At 45.9% G+C, this 23,460-nt stretch overlaps 4 protein-coding genes across 4 annotated transcripts; 3 read left to right on the forward strand and 1 right to left on the reverse strand.

Moving 5' to 3' along the window:
- Positions 1 to 4,004: 4,004 nt before the first annotated feature.
- LOC132255816 (protein commissureless 2 homolog) lies at positions 4,005 to 15,256 on the forward strand. The gene is made up of 2 exons (XM_059751979.1): positions 4,005 to 5,199; positions 14,397 to 15,256. Exons 1-2 carry the CDS (start codon positions 4,878 to 4,880, stop codon positions 14,915 to 14,917), a joined length of 843 nt encoding a protein of 280 aa, XP_059607962.1. The 5' UTR covers positions 4,005 to 4,877; the 3' UTR covers positions 14,918 to 15,256.
- Positions 15,257 to 15,566: 310 nt separating this feature from the next.
- Positions 15,567 to 19,189, forward strand: LOC132255639 (structural maintenance of chromosomes protein 5). The gene is made up of 4 exons (XM_059751744.1): positions 15,567 to 15,674; positions 15,738 to 17,234; positions 17,298 to 18,471; positions 18,540 to 19,189. Exons 1-4 carry the CDS (start codon positions 15,622 to 15,624, stop codon positions 18,954 to 18,956), a joined length of 3,141 nt encoding a protein of 1,046 aa, XP_059607727.1. The 5' UTR covers positions 15,567 to 15,621; the 3' UTR covers positions 18,957 to 19,189.
- A 512-nt stretch (positions 19,190 to 19,701) lies between these two features.
- Positions 19,702 to 21,919, reverse strand: LOC132255640 (calpain-7-like). The gene has a single exon (XM_059751745.1). The coding sequence runs from the start codon at positions 21,857 to 21,859 to the stop codon at positions 19,739 to 19,741; it is 2,121 nt and encodes a 706-aa protein (XP_059607728.1). The 5' UTR covers positions 21,860 to 21,919; the 3' UTR covers positions 19,702 to 19,738.
- Positions 21,920 to 21,958: 39 nt separating this feature from the next.
- LOC132265844 (zinc finger protein OZF-like) lies at positions 21,959 to 23,397 on the forward strand. Its single transcript, XM_059766627.1, has 2 exons — positions 21,959 to 22,195; positions 22,263 to 23,397. The coding sequence occupies exons 1-2, from the start codon at positions 22,088 to 22,090 to the stop codon at positions 23,355 to 23,357; spliced, it is 1,203 nt and encodes a 400-aa protein (XP_059622610.1). The 5' UTR covers positions 21,959 to 22,087; the 3' UTR covers positions 23,358 to 23,397.
- The last annotated feature ends 63 nt before the right edge of the window (positions 23,398 to 23,460 follow it).

Consider the following 23,460-nt stretch of genomic DNA (forward strand, 5'->3'; position numbering starts at 1 on the left):
CATGAAACATTCCACTGAAACTTTCCACCTGCTTCGCCGCCCTCGCCCTCAAACTTCCCGCAAACGTGCTCAGCTGAGGGATTGAGAGATGTGAGCGATATGCAGAAATGTTAATGCAATAGAAAATAAGGAGAATCATGAAAATTGCGAAAGTGCAGGAGTGTCAGCATTCGAATTATTGCCCTGACGATGCGGCACAAAAGGAGGGTGGCCGATAAAATCCTCCGCATCGACGCTCAATGACGATTGCATTAATGGAATTTCTCATCCTTGCGCGCCTCGACGCCCTATGCGGAATTGCCCGGCAACACGGGAGGACAAAACGGTCTTGAGGGTTAAGTGCGAATGCCGGGGGTGAGCGAACAGTTGATTTAAAATCAAAATCCCTCAGACTCATGCGTGACAATGAGAAATGCGGCCCCGTCGAGAGACAATTGCACATATGCCACGAATTGCTCGTGATGACGAGGGCGAGGGTGGAAAATTATTGCAATTCTTGCCACGTTTCCCGAGCCCTCGCATCAGACGCCAAAAGACAACAGCATAAATATGTATTTGGCGGTGTTGAGGACACTTTTTCGACGTCCCCTTGGCGGGGGTGTGCAACAGGAGCGTTATTGGAGCAATTTGGTGAATTGTTTGCTCAGGCGGCAAAGAAGTGGATGAGCGAGGGTGGCAAGTTTAACTGGAAGTTCTTCAACCAGTGATTCTCATTTATCAAGGCTGCCAAAAGTGGAAAGAATGGACACTTCTGACCATGTTCCCATACTTACTACTCACTTCGACTCTTCTGAAAAAATGGACAACGCAACATTGTGCAGTCAAAGTTGTGGCGCTCTTTCGCAATCTTCACTGGCAAAGTGTAACCTATTGAACCAAATTCTTGTCGCTATTGCTCAAAATGCTACACTTTAATCGGAAGTGCGTCATTTGCCATTTTCCGCCTGTGTCGAAAGTCAGGAAATCAATCCGAGTCCGCCTATTTTCCGCCAACTTTATCACGATCAGTTGCGCTCTAGTGTCTTTATCACGCCCGTGAAAGCTCTGAACAGTGCACAATTGATCATGAAAATGCGAAAAATGCACCGTCTTTATTCTTCCTTTGCGCGTATTATTGCGAAAAATGGACAAATTGTTTCGTTTGATGCTGAAAATGCTACAATATTTGCTCTCATGCGCGAGAAAACGCCTCTGCCGGTAGTAATAGAGCAAACAAACAAGAGTCATTCACTCACATTTGGACACCTTTTCGTGTTGAGGAAATTACAACAGAGGTGAATAATTTTTATCCGCGAGAAAAGTCATTGTTTGCACGTGGATTTCTGGGTCTCAGAGCAGCCGTGTGAGTCATCAAGTGACGAATTTCTGGTCCAACGGAGAAATTGTATCATTTCTCGTGAAATCCATCTGCTCAGTGCCGTAGTTTTCACACTAATGACTTGTTATTCACCATTTTAGTTACTATGCCTGTTGTTCTTTGATGTGAGTGAATCAGATGAATCTTTGGTGTTTTATTCAGCAAAATCAGGGATTTTCTTCTTTATTCACTACTTTCTATAAATTGTCTACTGTGGAATTTTTGTTCATTAACCTTTCATCACGTGTTGTTGCTCTAGAATCCTCTGTCTTTTTTGGAGGAAAGGCATACCTTCTGTAATGTTGGAGAAAAGTACAATTTTACGTATTTCTATGCATTCTTGCCACGTATAACACTCAATATTTTCCATATTTTTGAATACTTTCCACGCCACTGTCTTCAATTGATCTTCCGCGATAAATATTTATCCAAATGGCAAGATGAAAACATTTCGAGAAAATTCCACGCTGATGCATCAAATTTTCCCGCAAAAACAATTCACCTGCATAGCGTGGAATCAATTAACAGTTTGTGTGATTGGGGAAAACTGTGAGATTTTCCCTTGGTTTCCAACATTTTCCCCACACAGCTGTATCCATAAATGGTAATTTGAGGGCAGAAAGTGCTGAGGTGAACGCCTCATCCCATGTTCCACTGCGAGTCAGTCTATTTGCATAACGAATTTCACATTTTAGCTCCAGTTTCCAGGGCGTTCTAATTTAATGAATGGACTGACAATCATTGAAGCGATGTTTGAATTTTCACTGCGAAAATTACATATTTGCACCTTCTTTCCGTTTTCAGCCCCACAGTTTCGAGGGGCGCGCGCTCTCTGGGTGGCCAATTTGCACACGTTGCGTAGATACGTCTCGTTAAACGCTTTCGCGCAACTTCATTTCATTCTGACACGGCATTTCAGTCGGCAGAAAACTGGGCAATAATCATTTGGTGCTTCTTTTCATTGCAAACGATCTGGCATTTCCACTCTTCAATTTCAAATTTCCCCAAATCCCGATTGCTCACTCACAAGCGTGAGAAGATGTGATGAGAAATTTGAAAAAAAAATTTCTGTAACTGTAACACTTTTATACTTGGTGCTAAAGCACAAGTTAATGTTTGGTCTGATCATTAAATTGTATTCTGTTTATGTCTATTTTTGCGTTCAAATTGTGCCTTAAAAACAATCATTGCGCAATCGGCAAAAATAAGTGGTCTAAACAGGAAAAAAAACTCAATTCCTGCATGCTCTCAAAAAGTGATATCATTGCGATACGCTATCATTCTATTTCTGCCTTAAGACACCTCTTTTTAGCCACCAAAAATTCAGCACGTTTCCAAAGAGGCCTTCACATATCAGCAAAATAATCGAGTTCGATCCAGACAAATTCATTTGTTTGAAATTCAGAAAACACCACTCTTCTTGCTTGCTTACCAATCCTCGTGTGCAAAGTTCTCTTTGCGAGAGAGGGAGAGAGAGGCTCCAAAACATTCAATTTGCACGGAGAGCAAAACTTCTTGTCACACTCTTCGTGGATATTTCATAAGCCGCGTTTCTTCATCGCTCTTGAGCATTGTCTGCCATACAAAGTCGATTGTCTCTGGGCGGAATGCCTGGGCGTGCGGCAGAAACTATCTTCTCAGGTGCCTTTATTGAGCGACAGCATTGCAATTACGGATGAAAGAATCTCCCGGGTGTGTTTTGCCGCGCGAGTTTATTGGCACATGCCCGACGCTTTGGTGTGTTGTGTGACTCCTAAAAGTCGTCTCGATACGCAATTCTTCGCAGCCAAATCGATCGCCCAAGTGATTAGCGGCGTGTGACATGGTTTCACCTGTTGAGAATAGCTCGGGATGAGCATAGAAATTCGCGCGGCGCGTCACGCACAACAGCTGGAATTCGGCGGGGACGCGCGCAATTGAGCAAATTCGAGGGCTGGAAAGCGCTCTATTTCGCAATTTCGCGAATGTTCCAAATTCGGTTTCCAAGGCACATTTTCTGGCGATCGTCAAATGAAAATCATGAGATCGGTTGATTGTGGAGAGCAAGGAACGCATTAAGGTGACAAAGATGCCTCAAATTGTTCCCCGCCATCTCGTAATTTATCTCAGCACAGCGTCACGTTCACTGAGACGCTCTGGAATAGCTTCTAATTAAGATATTTCGATGTGTATCAAATGCATTCTTGACATTTCGCGGTGCTTCTGTGAAATTGTGTCGAAAAAGAACAAGAATGAGAGTTCATTGCTGTTTAGTTGTAGTTGAATCATAGAATTTATGCTCCCTCAATGTTAAGAGCATTTTTCGTGAGTTGCAATTTTTCTTACAAACTGTGGAAAATTTGTATACCTTTGTTTTCGAGCACAATATTATAGAGAAATGCAAAAAAATATACACGTCAAGAAACTATAATGTTGTTATCATCATGAAAAGTAGTGAAATTAATCCTTGGCTAAGGAGAGAATTGGCTTAAAAAATGTACAATTATATCTAAAATATAATTTTATTGCAAACGTAAACAAGACTATCTGTGGAATCATTCTTGTTTGTCTCATTTTTACCGTTTAATTTCGTCAAGCCATTAAGAGACTGAAAAACGTTTATTTTTATTACAAAAGTTGGGCGAAAACAATGTTTTTTCCTCCTCCAAAATGTGGTTTTCTCCGGTTTCCTTCAGTTTTTCTCCTGTCTCATCGCATTATGAGGATTGTGAGTCAAATTGGCAAATGTCGCTTAATCGGAGGCTCATGCGAGAAGTGCACGGAACGCATCGCAATGCTCGAAATGCCAAGTGACTCCTCGTGAGCGCGAAGGAGCGCTGGGAGAGTGTGAGTGAGTCACCCCTTGGCTCCGGCTGAGTCTCACGGCGCGCCTTCAGTTCATTCAGTGCCGAGACACCGGACCGAGTTGAGGTGTTGCGGAATCGCTCTCCGGCGAGAGTGTCGAAGGTTGTTCGCTTTAGCATTGTGCTGCCTAATTGCTCTCGACAATCAGTGTGGATTCTCGCCTTCGGCAGTTTGCGTCACTGCTGGCTTTTCGGCTGTTGTGTGCACTTGAAGGAGGAGGGCTCATTGTGTTCGATTTGTGACCAGGTGTTGAGGAAGGTAGACAATTCCAGCGATTATATTTGCACGGTGCGCAACCAATTGAAGGTCAGTGGATGGAGACCGTGTGTGACGATCTGGAGAATGAAAAACGCGCGCCAAAACACACTTGTGACAACCGCGAATTCGCAAACTCTTCCTTATGTGCTTCTCTGCGTGCCTCATAAATCATAAACACCCTCTGTGCGCAATTTGGTGAATTCTTTGAGTGCTCTTTTCCTGGATTTTTTCGAGAGAAACTCAACTGTCGCGGCCCTTCAATTGTTGTGTATCTCGACGACCGCATATCGAGTGCTGTCGAGCTTAAGAGAGCTCAACGTGTCATCTTATCAGCACACTTCCTGGTGATTGAGAGATGAACAGACAGTGAGAGTGCGGCAAGGTCCCGAGTATTAGAAACAGTGGTGGTGAAAAAAACATGCTGGACAATTTCGAGTCGAAGATCACCTTTGAGATCCCGTCAAACCTGGACTTCCAGACGCTGGCCATGTCCAACAACTATACAGTCCTGCTCACGGGCGTGGGCGAGATGGACCTCAGCTCCACGCTGGGCGACTCCGCCATCAGTGGCACGCGCGGCGGCCTGGCCAGGGATGGCCTGCTCACCGGCGACGCGGAGTACGACCGATTCATCGGAGACGTGTGGGTGGGCATCCTGCTCACCCTCATGATAGTCTCCTCAATCTTCTGCATGTGCGCCTGCTTCCTCTACCACAAATTCCTGCAGTGGAAAACAAGCCGTAAGTCTCTCTTGCACGCCACTCAAGACTACAAAAGGCGTTTGAAGTGGATTTGTTCTGCGTATTTTTCCGGCAAACACTCCAATGATTACCGCTGATAAATTGTTCGATTGATTAAAATTTTCCCATTTCACTTTACTCAACAATTCACATGAATCACCTCATCGAAAGTGTGATTTTAAAGAGGTTTTCCACTGAAGTTAGAAGTTTTTGACATGGGCGTAGAGTTGTTATAAAACTGAAAAGGAAAAACCAAGGGAAAAACATAGTGAAGGATTAATTCTTATTTCTTGGGATCGTACATCTTCTCAACTACGTCACTGGTGTGATTGCTTGAAAAACCCTCCTTTTAATGACTTCAACTCGGCACAGCTAAAAGAGCATTTCACATGGGAATTTCTCTCGATTTGATCTTGAAATCAATTTGATTTATTCTCAGTCGGAGTGACTTTAAACTTCATTTACCATTGACCCTCATCATTGGTGCGCCTTCCCTCAGGCCAAAGTCGGTAAATAATTAATTTCTCTATCTACTCGTCACTGGATTAATTCCATGGCTTAGGTTCGTTTGCTTTATCCATCATATCGACTGATTGTAAAATCATTTGGTGCGATTGAGATTTTGGGGCATGATTTAAAGTGACACATGGCTCAATTCATGCGGGTTTATCATTTATTATCGTTTAAGGAGGGATTCTAAATTGCGCAGAATTTGATATGGAATTACAGAACGGCGGCATTGTGGGTGAAGGGCTATTATCAAGATCCAACACTGATACGAAACACTGATAATATCTTGCGGGAAGCCAATAAACCTGACTCTATTGCGCTCTATAAAGTTTATTAATAGTTTTACGGCTTTATTGATTTGATGTGTCTTTTCAAAGACTCCTGGACGACTGTAATCAGGAATAAATGCGACTATTAAAGTATGATTAGAGCTCCTTTGTCATTTGGCTACAGATGAATCTATAAAGCTGCACCGGTTGTAAAGCAGCAGATTGAGCAGTAAAAGATTCTTGCACAATTGCTGATTTGTCATAATTGTGTTGCAAATCCCGTAATCCATTGTAAATTCCATCTAATCCCATAAATAAACTGTAAACTCGGAAGAACCTCATTCGATTGACAACTAAAAACTACCATCAGTGTAACATGATATGCTAAATTTGCCGAAGCACCTCTCAAAGAGCGTCCCTTATTGACACGTCTGGGAAAATCCCGAGTGGAAATGGTCTCATCAAGCGCATCATATCTTGATTGATCACAGAAGTTGAGGGCAAACACGAGTCGAGGGGCCCGCATGTTTGAGAAAAGTGGGGAAAGTGTCGAAAAGAAGTGATAAGATAGTCACAGACTTAGTGAGACTTATAAATAGAGATGAAGATTACGTTCCGTATTGAGTCCAAGACTCTGATATTAATTCTATTTTGGCACCTCTCGAGAAAATCGAGGGAAATGGCCTAAGGGAATTATTCTGGCCCATTTATGCCCAGCACAATTGAGAGCTTGAGCGCGAGGAATTTGATTAAATGCACAAATGGCAGTTTGGATTTGAGTGGCTCGTAAGCCGGTGACAAATCCTTTCGGCAAATACAATTTCCCAAGCCAGAGCATGAAATAACAATATCAATTGTCGCCATTGATGGTCACAATGGACTCCTGAATTCATCACGAATGACAAATATTTGCTCGGGATCAATCCGTGACAGATGCTGGAGAGAAAGTCATACGAAAAAGGTGGTTGGACAGTGTGTGCCATTCATATCTGGGAGTTCAAGATTGAATTTCATCGTTTCTCCTTGGCCGAGGCTCTTCACTGTCTGGGACTTCATGATTGTTTAAAGAGCGTGTAATCGTGATCAATGAGGATAAAATGCAGCGCGAAACGCACTCTTTGTCGGCGTTGTTGATAAAAAGTCACTTTTGAGAGCCTTATTTGTGGAATAAAAACCACTGAGTTATGGAAAGTCTTGGCATATTTCTCAGCTTCCTCAAAGCATCTTCCGCGACTTGCAATGGCACAGCCTTGAAGGTGTGTCCAAATAGAGAAATCACAGCTATTGATTCCCCCAGCGCAGCCTTTGTGCTTTTGTACACAGATTAATGTCTTAGTGGAACCGATTTGAAGGGCAGAATAACTCAAGAAATGTGGAAATATGACAATTTTTCCGTATAACAAATTTTAAAAATTGAGTAAAATTTTATATAAATTACTCTTTACAATACATTTATGTATTTGAAAAGCAATTTTTTAATAAGGAATAACTTTGTAATTCAGTGCAATATAATTACCGTGTTGTTATTCGATATTTAGTGCGAAATTATGCAATGAAAGTTTCATTTATCACCACTTAAAGCACATCTATGGTAAGCTAGAGCCATTTGCCACCCTTGACATTGTTGTTTTTTTCCACTTCTTGCACTCCACCTAAAACGCATAGACACTCGCGAGGAAGATAAACAGCAGCCGCCCCATAAATAATGGCCGCAATTGAAGGTTTTCGTGTGTGATTCTGAGGAAGATCACACTGATGAGGGGGAAACCGAAATGTTAAATAAAAATAATTAGTGACTTTTCCAATTTGTGGGCTGAATTTATGACCGGAGCGAGGCAAGTGGCATTCGCCTCATGCTCATCTGCAAGTCTTCATATAAGGAAAATCTCCCCGTGAAGGCGAATGCAGCATGTTAGGCGACAGAGAGAAGAGAGGCGCAAGACAAATTGTTAAAAAACAAACCACAGATGGAATTTTATCATTAATGACAGATGGAGCATCATTTTCCTCTTAATTATCACTACCTTCTCCACTTTATTTACTGAAGGAGTTATTTTTGTAATTGATTAAATCCACCCGGTTCATATGACAAGATCATTAAGACAAATATTATTCGTAGAGATGGAAGAAATGGGAGAAAGTGAGTGAAATTCAAGTCAAGATAGACCTCAAATTGACCGTGAATTCCCTGAAAATGCTCAGCAGAGCCCTTAAGTGCGCCTTTTCGCTGCATTTTCGATCCCTTCGCCAGGTAAATTGCAATAGCGTGCAGCTGAAGATGAAAAGATCGCCTAACAAAAGGTCCATTAAAATCATATTGAATTTTGATAATTTCTCGCATTCTTCTCGGCCGTCTTCTCGCCTGCCGGGCTTCTCAATGCAGGGGAATGAATGGTCGGATGTTTGAAGGGATGAAAATCAAGACTGCACCAGAAGATCATGATCCCAAGATAAACAGTGAAAAACGAATGTGAAAAGAGAGATCCTCTGACAACCATATGGTTTTCGGTACAAATTCTCAATGGCAGAAACATTTTTTTGTGCATTTGCCCTCAGGAAAGACCCTTCTTGTGCCTTCGTCATGATTCTCTGTTGCTCTGGATGAGAAAGAGTGCGTTTCGTAACATCTTATTTCATAAATTCATGCGAGCATTTCTGCATGAATTAGTAACTCGCTAGATTAGCATTTGGTGTTTATCTGCCAGGAACCGTTTGATTAAATTACGATGTCCCAGTTTTAGTCACAGATAAGAGCTTATCATGTGATGTTTTGGCAAATTTTGTGCAGAATTATAAATAGATTCTAAGACACAATAAGAATTACATAAGAATTTTGCATTCTGGAATATAAAACATATTTAAGAGTATACAAATTTTCCGAAATTTCTTGAAAAATATAGCCAAAATCCGTTTGCAAATATGATTATTTTTGTGCTAGAGTGACTTTTCATAGTTTCTGCAAATAAAATTCACTTTCCTTCAAGAATAACATTCAATGTTTATGTGTTTCCAAAACCACGATTTTACTGTAAATTCACTTTTCATCACCTTCAGCCGGTCGTGCTCTATAAATCCCAAGCGCTGGATCAACACTTGCAACTCGATCTTAAGCCAATTAATTGCAATAGGATCATCGTTGCAGGGTCATGTCGGTGTCGTGTGGTCTTTAAAGACCGTCGCGAGAGTTCAAGTGTGGCATTCCGAAAAACTGCCCAAAAGACCCTCGGCTAGAGGTTAAGTTTTGGCCATGTTGACTTTCTCTTGTAGCTTAAATTGAATTCTCAACAGCAAGATAAATGCTGTTCTATATTTTTTCCACCATGCTTTGTTCCATGTGATTAGCTATGAAGAAAGTCCATTAATAGATTTTGCAATAATATACTACAAATGATCTTTTTATGGTCATGCGGTTGTAACTCATTGGCAATCGCGTAAAATGTACACAATTCACCTTGAGACACTCCAGAAAGACAAACAAGACTTTTTTTATTTATCCATAGTGGAATAATTGTGGTCTGATGCATACGTGTGCAACACTTGTATTTCTGTCTATGATCTCGCTTGCTAAAACAACACACTTTGCCATCTTCTCAATGAATTTGCATGACCAACGCAGAGGAGAAAACGTGGAAAATTTTCCACAGACTGTATGTTAAGTGTATTAGAAAATTCGTGTGACTTGAGGAATGTCATCTCAATTTCCAGAACGGAGCGAAGCAAGAACACCTCACGTGCTAATGGAGTTCAAATATTTGCGCTCAAACTCCAAATCCCGCTCGAAATGATGTTAATTGAGCCACAAGTACGGTTGGTTTGACGGTTGGTGGGTGAGAAAGACGTCGCCGAGTGCACGTAAACGATCAATTTAATTATCGCCCTAATTGGAAACCCTAATTTTCCCGTGTGTGAACTTCGCAACAACTCAAATTGTCACGCCGCATCGCGATGACAAATGCGACCTTTTCCACAGCACTTTTCTCGAGTAATTTGCATTGGAGCTCTAATAAATGAGCCAAACATGAGCTGTGAAAGCGTGTAGTTTTCCAACACGTCCAGAATCGACCGGGAAATTCCGCTAAAGACTCTCATTTGATGAACACAAGGAAGTGTCGAGAAATTCTATTCATTATAGTGATTATTAAGCGCCGAATTGATCTTCACACAATTGCAATGAGATTTTTCTGTCTCAAGTCAATAGTTCTTGTCTTCTCAGCAGGAGATCTTCAAAACTTCCTGGAAATTGCCATCGAAAAAGACATGAACAAGTCTCACATTTCCGTTCGATGGTTTTTCCTTCCTTCGCCTCACTCTGGTGGGAAACCGAAGGGAGAAAAGATTTATGCCAGTTAGGAAAGAAGTACCCTCAAAGGTACACTTAACTTTGTATTGGGAAAGGTTGTGCAGAAAGTCACATTTGAATACTTTCCATTGCAGTCTTGATTGTATGTAAATCTTTGAAAATTCTCTTAAAACTCCGTTTTATGGATTATATACATGATTATGACCGAAATGAATCCCCTTAAAGACAAACAGAGGAGAAAAGTGTCGACAAGATGATGTTTTTCATGAATACTGGCTTGTGTTTGAGCACTTCTGCAGGTCAATCAAACTGCCTTTCCACACTTTCGTCACTTTCATCGCATCTTTGGGTCATTTGAGGGTGTTTTTCATGAGAAAACAATAACAATCTCGAGCTTCTCATGAGATATTTGCGTTGCGGAGGCACATTTTGTGTTTGAGTGTTTACTAAAGTGCCATTTTCACTGCAATTTCCTGCCGTCTTCTGCACAAAATCAACCACTTGTCAATGGATTTATTGAGAGACACTCTGGAAGAGTAATTAGGGCAGGGTTTTGTCTAAACAGATCCGCTTCGTGGGCATTGAAACTGTGGGATCTTGGCGGGAAATTTGATCTTCAAAATTGTAATTTTCCCTCCATGCGCCACTTAATCCCTGGGAAGGGAAGGATCTTGAGGTCCTCAGAGAAAGAAGGAGAGTGAAGGGAGAAATGCTCAAAATGCTACACCCTAATGGAATGCGAGGGGTTCGCATGATGGCAGAGAGATTGAGGGATATGTGAAATGAGTTGGAATATTTATAAATAAATATGATGAAGTGGATGCGCCACAGCGAGGGGTTGAAGATGTTTTGGGAAGCCACAATAAGGTGGATTTCTCTCCCTTGTGCGGATCGTCATGTGGGAAGAAGTTTGGCTGTTTCTCTAATTGATGATTGCCAGCCAAATGCGACACTTTTGCATTTCTTTGCGCCCTTCCGAAATGGAATGATGGTGGATATTTCCCTCCCGATCAATCATCGAAATTCTTCTCGCTGGAGATGTTTCTCCCCTTCAATCGGCACCACATATCGCGTATTATCAACGCATTATTATTCTTGCAACCCCACTGACGCCCACGTCATCGGCAACGACCCCTAAAATTGAAATTGCCTGCCGGCAATTCCGCCTCGCCATTCAATGGCCACGATAAAAGTGTGGGATTTCGCCTGGGAGACGCATTGAGATGACACCTGTAAGGAATTGGGGAATCCTCAACTTGTCCCCGGGGGTTTTTCCTGGAAGGGCGGGATGATTTCTGTGGGAGAAATTGAAATATCTGCCTGTGGATTCCACACTTCTTTTGTTGGAATATTTCTCATGCTATTCCTCTCGATAAATTTTATTTATTGCTGCGCTTGAAGAACTCTCATGTGATCAAATGGTCAGAAATATCCACCTTTTCTTTTAGACCAGAGGAACAAAAGGAAACAATTTTTGTGTTGAAGATGAAAAGGATCGCCATTGTTTAGGCTGTTATTTATATCATGGTGAGACAGCAATAAATATTACAATCACATTAAATATGCATTAAACGTTTTAGTAAAAAAATATATCCAAATTACTCCATTTCATTACCACCAAATTGCTTCAAATTCAGTTCTATTTGAGAGCGCGAATAATGATGATCTCGTCAATTTTCCTCTTCGTTTTATTCACTATTTCGAGTGCGACAATATTTAAGGGCTCATGTCCTAAAATACAGGAAGAATTTCATGAATTTCCAAACTTTTCCTATAATGTGATCCTTCTGATGTCAGGAGATTCAGCAAAGAATCACATTTTCCGCAACTTCTTCGGTCACACGCCTGAATGTTGGAACTTCGAAACGTACAATGAATTTGAGTATATGTTCCATCGAAGGATCGAGGCTTATCCAATGGCTGATACCAGTTCATGCTCTGAAGTATCTGTACTGAACGACAGAATTTTTGTTACTTTTACAGAGGACGGACAAACCAAATTTTCGTCCTATCGCAAGAATGTTTTTAGTCATCCCTTGCCACTGATTTGTAACACCGAAATGAACTGGAGATCAAAATTGCAGTTCAAGGCGTTTGCCAGTGATTCACAAAATTTTATTGCTGAGGAGAAATTTACTGTTTTTTGGACATGTGAAGACCTCGAAGGCTTGATGGATTTAGGAATCATCGTTGGATTTAGCTCAAACCTCATAAGTTATCCAGATTTGTTGATTTATGAGAGACAGAGGATCTTCGCGGAAGCCCTGAAAGCGGTCAAGACTCTTCCCTTTGCCATAAACTTCACCATGAGCGATTTCCAGAAGGCTCATCTTCATGATGGTGTTACTTGTAACGTTTGTGATCAATTTCAGTGCAATTAAATTACGATAAATTAATCAATCTCTTTAAATTCGCAATCAATATTCACACAAGATCGCCAGCGACAAGGAAGATTGCTATGCTAATAAGTCAGATGTTTGCAAATTCCATTGCTAGCATAAAAAGACTATTGTTCAACATTTTCACGTCTTCCGCGAACGCGGCCTAATGACTCTGTTTTTTTGTGTTCATCCACTAAAACAGAACAGTTACATACATTTCCTGTCGGCAATTAATCCTCAGCCTCTTGAATTGGGTCGTCATTTGTTTGCATTGAGGATCAGGACAAATTTCAAGTCCACTTCAAAAAAAAAAAAACAGAAGTCATCTTTTCTCTTCTATCAGTGGAATATTTTTTCGGCTCGAGATCACTTGAGAAAAATCTAGCCAGATGCTTAAAAACACGCGGTTTTCCCCTCTAAATAAATTCACGCGCTAAACATGGTAATAAAGTAACGTTTTCTACGTTTCTTCTTTCATGTTTTGACTATACTATGAGAATTCTAGCAAAAAACATGGACATGTTTAGCTTGGTTTATGTGGAACTGGGATTTTATCATTAACTTTGAACTTAAACTTTAAATTGTGTCTTCTACCATTTTTTCGGCTTGCAATTGCTTTAATCAGACCTCATTATTGGAGAGCAGATAAATAATATTTTTCGTGATTTTACTTCATATAAGTCACCTAAGTCACTGTCTTCTATGCTTAGTATTCTGATTTAAGACCATAACCAATTGTGAACGATTACAGATAACTAGAAAGAGTTAGAAACACTATTATAAGTTTTCCTAAATATAACTCTTGAGAAGTGCAAAAAGTTCTTTATCTCCTCTCGTGTCTGAGTGCTAATTTAATTAATTAAGAGACAATTTGTGCGGATCGAACCATTGACGTTCTCGAGTTGATCACTGAAGAAATCACCTGTTTCTAAGTCAATATTATTGTCTTTCCTTCTAATTTTAGAAGTTAGATCTTTGTCCCAGAATTTTTCTCAGACGCTTCAGACTCACATTTTTCCGGTGCAATTGAACTTGGGAGTCTTGAATGTTGCACTTCTTCGCTAAATGATGTCTTGAGAGTGAATAAAATACCTCCAATCTTCCTGACCAATTCCTTTCATTCATTTGCACGTAAGCGCGAATTCATCAATTATGACACCGCAGTTCAAGCGTTAAATTCGCGAAAGCTCATCAACCTTGATCGCGCAGAAAAATTGGCCACCGCGTCTGCCCGAAGAATCAATTTCAAGGCTCGATGAGCCCACTTTTGAGGCATTTTCCAGACCAATTTCATCAGCCGGTCGTGCCTTAGAGACGGATTTGATGCAATCGCGCCGATGCATTCCATTGTGCAATAGCGAAATGTGTATCAATTGATGTCATTGCCAAGAAGCCAAGACGCTCCTCAAGAGGCCACACATTTTAGTGACCACTCGCGAAATGTGCCTTAGCGTGCCAGGGAGAAGCCCACAAATGGCGTGCACGGCAATTATCTAGCGACTGACCCTCAACAAGCCTCACTTTTGCACCTGCTCAAGACACACTGTTTGGCTGCAACGCGATCACCTCGAGATCATTGCTAGCTCATCGCTTCCCGCGCGTGATCGTGTCATTTAGATGAGGTGTTTCAGTTCTCAATATGATCTGAGATGATCTTTAATTGTCAAATTTGTAAAGATGGCGTAAAATGGCGAAAGATCTTGCAATTAACTTCTTGTCCTCTTTCCCTCTTTGCAGTACACCAAAGTCATCAGGGAGCGAACGACAACCTCGAGGCTGGCCTGCATCACTTTGACAGTGACTCCCTGCCCAGCTACACCCTCGTTTCCGGGCTTCCCAGCTACGATGACGCCCTGGAATCGTTCCGATATCCAAACAGCGCGTCCACCGCGCGTCCCTCCATCATCAAGCTCTTCGCCTTCGAGCCCGATCCTGCGCCGGCCAAGGCGCTCGACTACGGGCCGCACAAGGACTACAGAGGCGTGCACGAGGAGGCGCCCAGCTACGACGACGCCGTGTCCGATCACCAGACGGCCCGCAAAGTGCTGCAGTGCCGCGTGCCGAGCTACGAAGAGGCCACGCGCGCGCCCAGACTCTGCGTGAACCTGCCGCGGGCGCTGATCGCAGGCCGCGAGCTGGCGCAGCTGCACAAGGTGCCCTCGGCCGGGGATGTGAGCGGCCACACGCCGGATTCGCCGGGTGCGGCCGCGCGCCACAACAGCCTGCCGAGGAACTTCAGCCGCCGGCCGGAGCTGTGACCATTGACTGTGATACCGCCAATCCATAGCAATAGATCCCAATTGAAAGACTCTGGGCCGCGACGGAGGTCGTCGAAACATGCGACATGCTGTGACTTTTATGTAGAGTTGAAGAGCTACAAGATGATATTTTTATTTAATTGAGAATAGTGAATTTTTGCGATGTGCCGGAAGATAGATTTATAGTGTGATTTCTCATTGCAAAATCCAGAAAAATGGTGCTCTTGGATCGTTGTATGAGAAATGCTGAGACAGATATTTTTCTCTGTACGGAGTCAAAATAGTCAATAAAAACCAATATATTGTACTTTAAGAATACGAAGAAGACTTTTATTTCAATGATTGTGTCTTCCATAAGGATTTTCAGCGATATTACAGAAGTAGAATTATCTCAATATCGTGTCTGATGTAAATCCTACGACAAGTCCGTGTTACAGAATAGACACTGCCTTATCGGGGCACCAGAGCTTTTCGCCATCTTCGCCGCCAAAGTGTATGAAAACAGACGCGAAGACTGCGCGGAAAAATTCAGAGGGCAGAATTTCTCTTATTTACGTGGAAAGCAAGCATTTCATAAGTGTTAATCTACTGTCAATTCATGCAAGAGCGTTGTTTTAAGTGTTTTTTACTAAAATCTCCTTGAATATCTCTCAGGAATTTGTGGTAAATAAGCATACAAAAGTGGTCCAGATCATAACCTTAAAATGGAGGGTGTTTACAAAGGAAAGATTCGATGCGTGATTGTGAACAATTTCATGTGAGTTTCCTGACAAAAACCGCCTGAAGATTACCACTGAGAGATGTCCTATCTGATTTTCAGCACCTACAATGCAGTGAAGATCTACTTTGGACCCTATTTGAATGTCATCCTGGGCCCCAATGGCTGTGGCAAGTCGACGATTGTGGCTGCAATTGTGATTGCAATGGGCGGGAGTTGCAACACTTTGGCGCGTGGGAAGCAGCTGAAGGACTTCATAAAGAACGGCACGAACAAGGCGGCGATTGCTGTGGAGATTTACGAGGATGACGCGCAGAATACTGTCGAGTTTTACCGCTCCTTTGATGACCAAAACAATCTGAGATTCAAAGTGAACAAGAAGAAAGTGTCACAGAAGGCCTACATGGAGCGCGTCAGGGCATTCAACATCCAAGTGGACAACCTGTGTCAATTTCTGCCGCAGGATCGTGTGCAGGACTTCTCTAAGCTGAATCCACAGGAGTTGTTTGTTAGCACGCTGAAGTCTGTATGTGATGAGGAGATGCAGCAGATGTATCAGGAGCTGCTGGCGATGGAGAAGCAGGCAAGTAGTTCGGGCACGGAGTTGGGCAAGTGGCGAACGGATCTGAAGGAGGCGCAGACACAGAATGACCAGCTGAGGGTAAAGATTGCCAACATGGAGATGCACTCGAGGCTGCAGGAGATGGTGCAAGTGGGAAAAATGAAGAAGCTGCACTTGCAAGCGGAGGAACTCACCGGGAAGATGACAGACTGCAAGAAGGATTGTGAGACTGCAGTGAGAGGACTGAAGGATAAACAGAAGCTGCTGGAGCCGATTAAGAAGGAGAGTGAGCAATTCCTCCAGCAGATCAGGAAGCTTGACGCTGATATCACTACGCATAGGAATGGCAAGGAGAAGATCAGCGCGGAGCTGTCTAAGCTCGATGCCGAGACTGAGAAGATCGAGGAGGAAGTCCGTGAGGCCAGGCAGAACTTCCGGAACGCCAAGAGGCAGAAGGAGAGTCAGGAGGAGGACATAATCAACTGCACCAACATACTGTCAGGCCTGGTGGGTCAACTGCAGGCGGCTGCGGAGAACAAGCCGGAGATAGACAGGCAGAAGAGCACTCTGCAGGCGCAGGTTAAAACATTGCGTGAGCAGGATGAGACAATGATGCGCGAGCGCCTCGATTTGACCGAGAGGGTGGAGAATCAGATCCAGACGGAGATGCAGCGAATGACGAGGTTGATTGCCATGTGTGAGACGCCAGAACAGCAGCACCTGGAAGCGCTGAAGCTGCGCCATCCGGACATGTACAGGGCGACAATGTGGCTGCGCGAGAATCGCCAGATATTCAGCGGCCGGATTTATGATCCTATCGCGCTGGAGCTGAAGGTGAAGAACAAGGATGACGCGAAGTTCCTGGAGAACACGATCAGCGTGCGTGACTTCACGGCATTCCTATGCGAGAAGACGGAGGATGCGAAGAAGCTGATCAAGAAGTTGACGCACGAGATGAAGCTGAAGGTGAATATTGTGCAGAGCGATACAGCGACTCAGGTGAACTACAAGCCGAACATTCCCATTGATGAGATCAGGTGAGTGCAGATATTTTGGGACTTTAGAGAAACTCGTGCTTATTGTCTTTGTTCCACTTCCAGGCGCTTCGGTTTCAGGCAGTATCTGTTGGACATGGTAGAGGGCCCGTGTCCGATTCTCAACTTCCTCTGCCAGGTGTACAATCTGCACAACATTCCCGTAGGCGACGACAGCACGGATGAGAAGCTGGATGAGGTGACAGAGTGGGGCAGGGTGCAGTTGCTCTTCACGCGCACTCATCGCTTCTCTCTGGCCAAGTCGCGCTATTCCAGCGCCACGACGACCACGTGCACTGAGATCTCGGGCAAGGGCTTGCTCAGCACGCCGACGGATCAGTCGAAGCTACGCAGCTATCAGGAGAAGCTGCAGGAGTTGACCAAACTACGCGATGAACAGCGATCGCTGATCAGCCAGTACGAGTCACGGATGAGACACAATGCGGAGACGACGAGGGAGTTGCAGGTGAGGCTGAGGGATGTTGTGGCGAAAGGGGTGCAAATTGGGCGACTGCAGCAGCGCGTGCAGGAGCAGAAGGAGCAGCTGAATCACATCCAGGGATTGGTGATTGATCTGGACGTGGAGAAGCGCAAGTATCAGGGTGGCGTGAAGGCATCCCTGAAGAAATCGCTGGCGCTGCAGCTGCAGAAGGTCGATAAGATGGGCGTGTGGAAGAATCATTCCAAGCAGTTGGCGTTAAATCGGGAAATGCTGAAAAAGGTCAACGAGAGCAACAGTGATCTGAAGAGGCGCCTTTGCGATGCTGAAGGCGCTGTGGCGAATTCGCAGAGTCTCGTAGATCAGATAAAAGGTTCGCTGGAGGGAATCAAGAAGAGGATCGTGGAGAAGAGGAATGAGATTAAGGCGCTTCAGGTGGCGATGTTTCCCGCCGACATGAAGTACGAAGAGCACGAGCATTTCCGCGCCTTCGCCGCCACGATGGACCAGTTGGAGGAGCAGCTGGATGCGCTGCAGGCGCAGGTGGATTGCATGGAGGGCCACAATGAGGCCGTGATTGCGGAGTACGAAGCCAGGGAGAAGACGATCGAGGAGTTGCGGGAGAAGATCAAGAACAGCAGTGCTCAGCATCAGGACATGCAGAAGAGGATGAGTGAGATGCACAAGAAGTGGTTTCCGGCCATTGAGGAGATCATCATTGGGAAGATCAGCCGCAAGTTTTCCCTCTTCCTGGCGTCCATGAGCTACGCAGGAGATTTGGGGCTGACCAGGAAAGATGATGTGAGTAACACATTATTCATAAGAATGCTTTAATACGACGAATAACTCACTGCGTTTCGCATTTGCAGTATCAATACTCGAGCTATGGCATCGAGATCATGGTGATGTTCCGCAACACGGAGACTCTGCAGCGGCTCAACAGATTCGTGCAGTCGGGCGGCGAGAGAACCGTGGCCATTGCGACGTTCACGCTGGCGATGCAGCAGCTGAACCAGGTGCCCTTCCGCTGCGTGGACGAGATTAATCAGGGCATGGACCCGAAGAACGAGCGCAAGATCTTCGAACTGCTGGTGGACGAAACTGCACAGCCCGGAATGTGCCAGTATATCTTCGTCACGCCGAAGCTGCTGCCCAACCTCAGGGCCAACGAGCACGTGACCTTTCACACAGTGTTTAATGGGCCGTACATCCGAAGTGCCATCACGTTCCTGCCGGCCGACCCGCGGACCATCACGCAAGCGCATCAGGGAAATACGGCGAACTGAACTTGAGGGGGGTTTCTTAAGAAGGTGAAGTAGAAGGGAATGTGATGGGATGAAATAGATTAAGGCTCTAGGATTTAAGACGTTGTTTATTATGAATTTGAGAAGTTTTGAGCAAAGAGTATTTAAGCAAATGGGGTTTGAATAAAAATCACAGAGACTGAGAAGTTGAATATCGTTAAGTTTTCTTCATACATATTCCTATGTTTTTGTTCCATGAAGTGAAATGAATTAAAGACTGTTACTGAAGTAAATCTTGGGCCTTTTAATGGAATTACAAGGTGACTGCTTAAACGGCTAGAGTTCAGGCTAAAAGGGTTGCGGAGTGCAATAAAGGGATTAACTCGAAATGACCTACTTTCGCCTACCTGTGATCATCGACGGTTACAGATTTGGTGTATTTCACGTTCAGAGCAAGTTGGCCGTGAATCAGTTTCTGAAGCAATCCCAGAGAGCATGGACAGTTCGGGATCGGATCTCTCCTTCCACTCGGCCACGTGGAGCCCCATCAAGCGAACGCCCACGCGAAATCCCCTCGAGAGACTGAAGAGCAACGCACGGAGGAATCTCTCGCAGAGCTTCGAGGATTTGCGGAAAGATTCGGCGACGCTTGACATCGAAATGCAGCTGAAAAAGCTGACGATTGGTGGAGAGAAGGCGGAGAAAGGAACGAAAGCGGCCCAGGAGCTTCCCCAGTGGCTAGACTGTGCGAGTGAAGACGTTCTTAACACCGAGACACGGAAGAGAATCAGGATGTGAGAGAATGTATTATTAATAAATTGTTATCACGAGGTAATCTCTTCGATTTTTATCCCTGTGGAGCATTTGATGTCCAGGATGAAAGGCCCCTCTTGGCCGGGCAGGAAGGTCGTCGGCACGAGCGTGTACACGCCCGCTGGCAGGCTCTCCAGCTCCAGCATGCAGTAGCCCGACCTGTACACGCCCGAGCTCTGCCGCACGAAGTTAGCAGTGACCTGCGGATCGGCGCACGACACTGTGCTCACCTCGAAGCCCACTTGGTAGACTTTCGGGGCGCGCAGCTCCACGAGGAGCGTGCACTTCGCCTTGGGCCCCACCGTCAGCCGGTACTTGGGATTCTTGCCGTGCGTCTGCGGATAGTTAGAGCAGCCGCCGGCAGACTCTCCCTCCCACGCGCCATTCACTCTCTCTGTGTGCGTGAAGCCACTGTCGATCTTGTGCAGCTCGAAGCGATCGCGCGAGTACGCACGGAGCGTGTAATAAATCGTGGTGGATTTTTCGTACTGCGAAATGGCCAGCGTGATCAGGCGCGTCTTCTGCGGATCCTGCCGGATTTTGCACAAGTAGTGCGGACTGTTGATGCGCACGCCCTCGTGAAAAGGTTTCGGATCGTACGGATAGTACACCTTCCTGCCCTCATTTTCGTACGCCACCAGAGCGATGTATTCCTTGTTCTGTCTGAAATCCTCAATGGTCGTGATGTGCCGCGTGAGCAGAATCCACACTGATGCCGAGCCTGGGCCAATCTTCAGCAGAAATTGCGGATTCTCAGCTATCGTGTACACATCCTTGGTGGGTCCCACGCCCGCGCGCCACATCTGGTGTACGCAGTACGTGTGCTGAAAGAGCGCCGGATCCCAATTCACGTAGAACACATCGAAGAAGTGCAGCACGGATGCATAGTCGATCCAGAACACGCCGTTGTCCACCTTCGACGCCACGGCGGGATCGTAATTCAACTCCTGCTGCAGCTCTGGCGTCCAGTGAGCGGTGTCCAGCTCGGAATAGTTGCCCTTCCAGCGCAGATGCGACCAGGGATTCTTCAGCTGCAGCAACTTCACACCGTCCTGCGTCACGCGGGCGTCCAGCACGGCATAGGCATGCGTCGCGACCAGGCCAGTACGCTTCTCCTCAGCCTCCGCCAGATCGCCGGTGGCGGCGGTCACGAGGCACCGACCAGTGGACATTCCCGTGCGCAGGCGCTCGAACACAGCGTCGCCGTCGAACGTGGCGTTGTCGATTTTTATGGCCACACGCTCGGGAATCCAGCCCGTCAAGGCGTGCAGGTCGATGTTGCTATTGGAACCTGGGAAGTCGTAGCCGCCCATGAGCTTCATGTACGCCTTCTCCAGCACAGACACCCAAAACTCCGAGTGATTGTTAGAGTAGCTGCACAGAAGCTGGCCGCGTCTGCCCACCGGCAGGAAGTCGTCCACCACGATTTTGCGCGGGATGCCGTTCACGTGCAGCTTGACCATGTACTTGCCGCTGGGATTGAACACGGGACGCCCAGATGAGCTTTTGGGAAAGAGGATGGACGTGATGAGCGCCTTGCCGAAGCGCTTCTCGTACAGCGCCGACACGGCCAGCGACGCCACAAAGCTGCAGTCAGATACGATCGTCTGCTGGATACTGAAGTAGTCGATGTTCTGGTTCTGGATCATCTTGGCGTCCTCGCTCAGCTCGCTGATGCGCTGCCACGACGCCAGCTCGGAGCGCTGCTTGGGCGCCAGCTGCAGGAGCCCGTCTGGGTCGGAGAAGGGGATGGCGTAGAGGAACTTGTCCGCCAGATCGATGCTCATGAAGGGCACGAAGACGTGCTTGTTGATGTGCGATGTGTGCTCCAGCACGATCTTCTCCTCCTTCGTGTAGCCCTGTGCCCCTGCGCCGCGCGGCGACAGTGCCGGCTGAGCAGACACCTGAGCCACGTCCTCAGTGCGGGACTCCGTGCGACGCCCCTTGATCTCCTCAGCCCTGTCCAGAGCCTGCTTGGCCAGCGCCTGCAGCTTCTCCTTGGAGGCCTTGTTTTCAATTTTCAGCGTCAATTCCACGAATTTCGTGTACAACTCCAGCGCCTCATCTGCATCCCCGACCTCGTCGGCATCCAGCGCCTTCTTCAGCACATCGTGATACTCACTCTCGGACATTTCGCGTGTGGGAAAACACTTTGTCTTGAAATGAGCAAAGCGTGAGTCACTTTTTGTTTGGGTGCTGTGACACGGCGAATTCGTCAGAAATCTCAGCGATGGCAATACTGCTAGAAAGGATTGACAGTGCTCCTCCTTCCATGAAAAAATAAATATTCCTCTATTTTGAGTGATTCCTCACGTAGGAAGTCGCAATCGCACTACAGAGTCCTTCCTGGTGGACATACAATGGAAATGAATGGGTTGGTGTGTCGGGTTTGCATGCGGACGAATGAGAAACAGACGAAATTCACACCTCATCTCATCGATATGATCGAGTTTTGCACCTCCATCGATGTGAGTTTGTTTGCACACAGGTAAGAATGAGTCCTCCAATTCATACTTTCTCTGCTCCTCTGTGCAGATTGTGGTACACGAAAAACTGCCCAGTAACATCTGTGACCAGTGCGAAGCGGATCTGTATGTGGCTTATCGCTTCCGGAAGACGTGCGAGCAGTCGAATGAGAAGTTCTGGGAAATGCTCTCGACGGCAGAGGACGACAAGGGATCATCCGCTGAAGGGGGCGACACTCAAGAGGACTTCGTCAAGGACGAGGAGATTCTGGGGAACACAGATGAAAAAATCCCAATTGTGGAGGTGGTCACAGAGCTCACGACATCGTCCAGGAAGCGAGGCAGACCTCGAAAAGGCCCCACGGCGGGCGAGTTGGGCGCCAAGAAGAACATGAAGCTGTTCTCGTGTCCGGAATGCGGACGAACATTCTCCAAGCAGATGCTGCTGGCCAGACACCAGACCAGTCATCGCGTGAATGCGAAGGAGAAGAAGACTGGCAAGAAGTCCCGCATTCGGAAGGTGGCCGCCAAGCAGGAGGACGGCGAGCGTCCGTGCAAGTTCTGCAAGGAGACGTTCTCGGGCCGCAAGGCGCTCAATGACCACATGAACGAGCTGCACGTGAACGAGAGGCCGTACTTGTGCAGCGAATGCGGACTACGCTTCGTGCGGAACGACTATCTGGTGATTCACCTGCGGCGCCACAAGGGCGAGAAACCCTACACTTGCCGCTACTGCGGCAAGGGCTTCCCACGCGCCACGGATCTCACGGTGCACGAGCGCTATCACACGGGCGAGAAGAGTCACCTGTGTACCGTGTGCGGCAAGGGCTTTCACCGGGCCTACAATCTGCTCGTGCACACGCGCGTGCACACGGGCGAGAAGCCCTATCAGTGCCCGCACTGCGACAAGAGCTTCGCTCAGGGCAACGACCTGAAGGCACACGTGAGACGCCACACGGGCGAGCGTTTCAAGTGCGACTTGTGCAATGAGGGCTTTATCCAGGGCTACCATCTGACGCAGCACAAGCGCCAGGCACACGGAGTCATCGTCACGTCGCACATCCGGCGAGTAGAGAAGTTTCTTGCCAATCCAGACGGCGAGGCGCTCCAGGAGGATTCTGGGGAGGCTATGAAGGAAGAGGAGATTTGGGAGCAAGTAATGTAGAGGAGGGGAGTATTACCTCAATAAAACACTAGAACAACGACTGCAAGTGCGTTTTCCGCTCTCAACTCATCATTTCTCATCATCTACCGCCTTGTACCATCCA

Source organism: Phlebotomus argentipes, unplaced genomic scaffold (genome assembly GCF_947086385.1).
Source record: "Phlebotomus argentipes unplaced genomic scaffold, Phlebotomus argentipes genome assembly contig_5, whole genome shotgun sequence".
Taxonomy (NCBI): Eukaryota; Metazoa; Arthropoda; class Insecta; order Diptera; family Psychodidae; genus Phlebotomus; species Phlebotomus argentipes.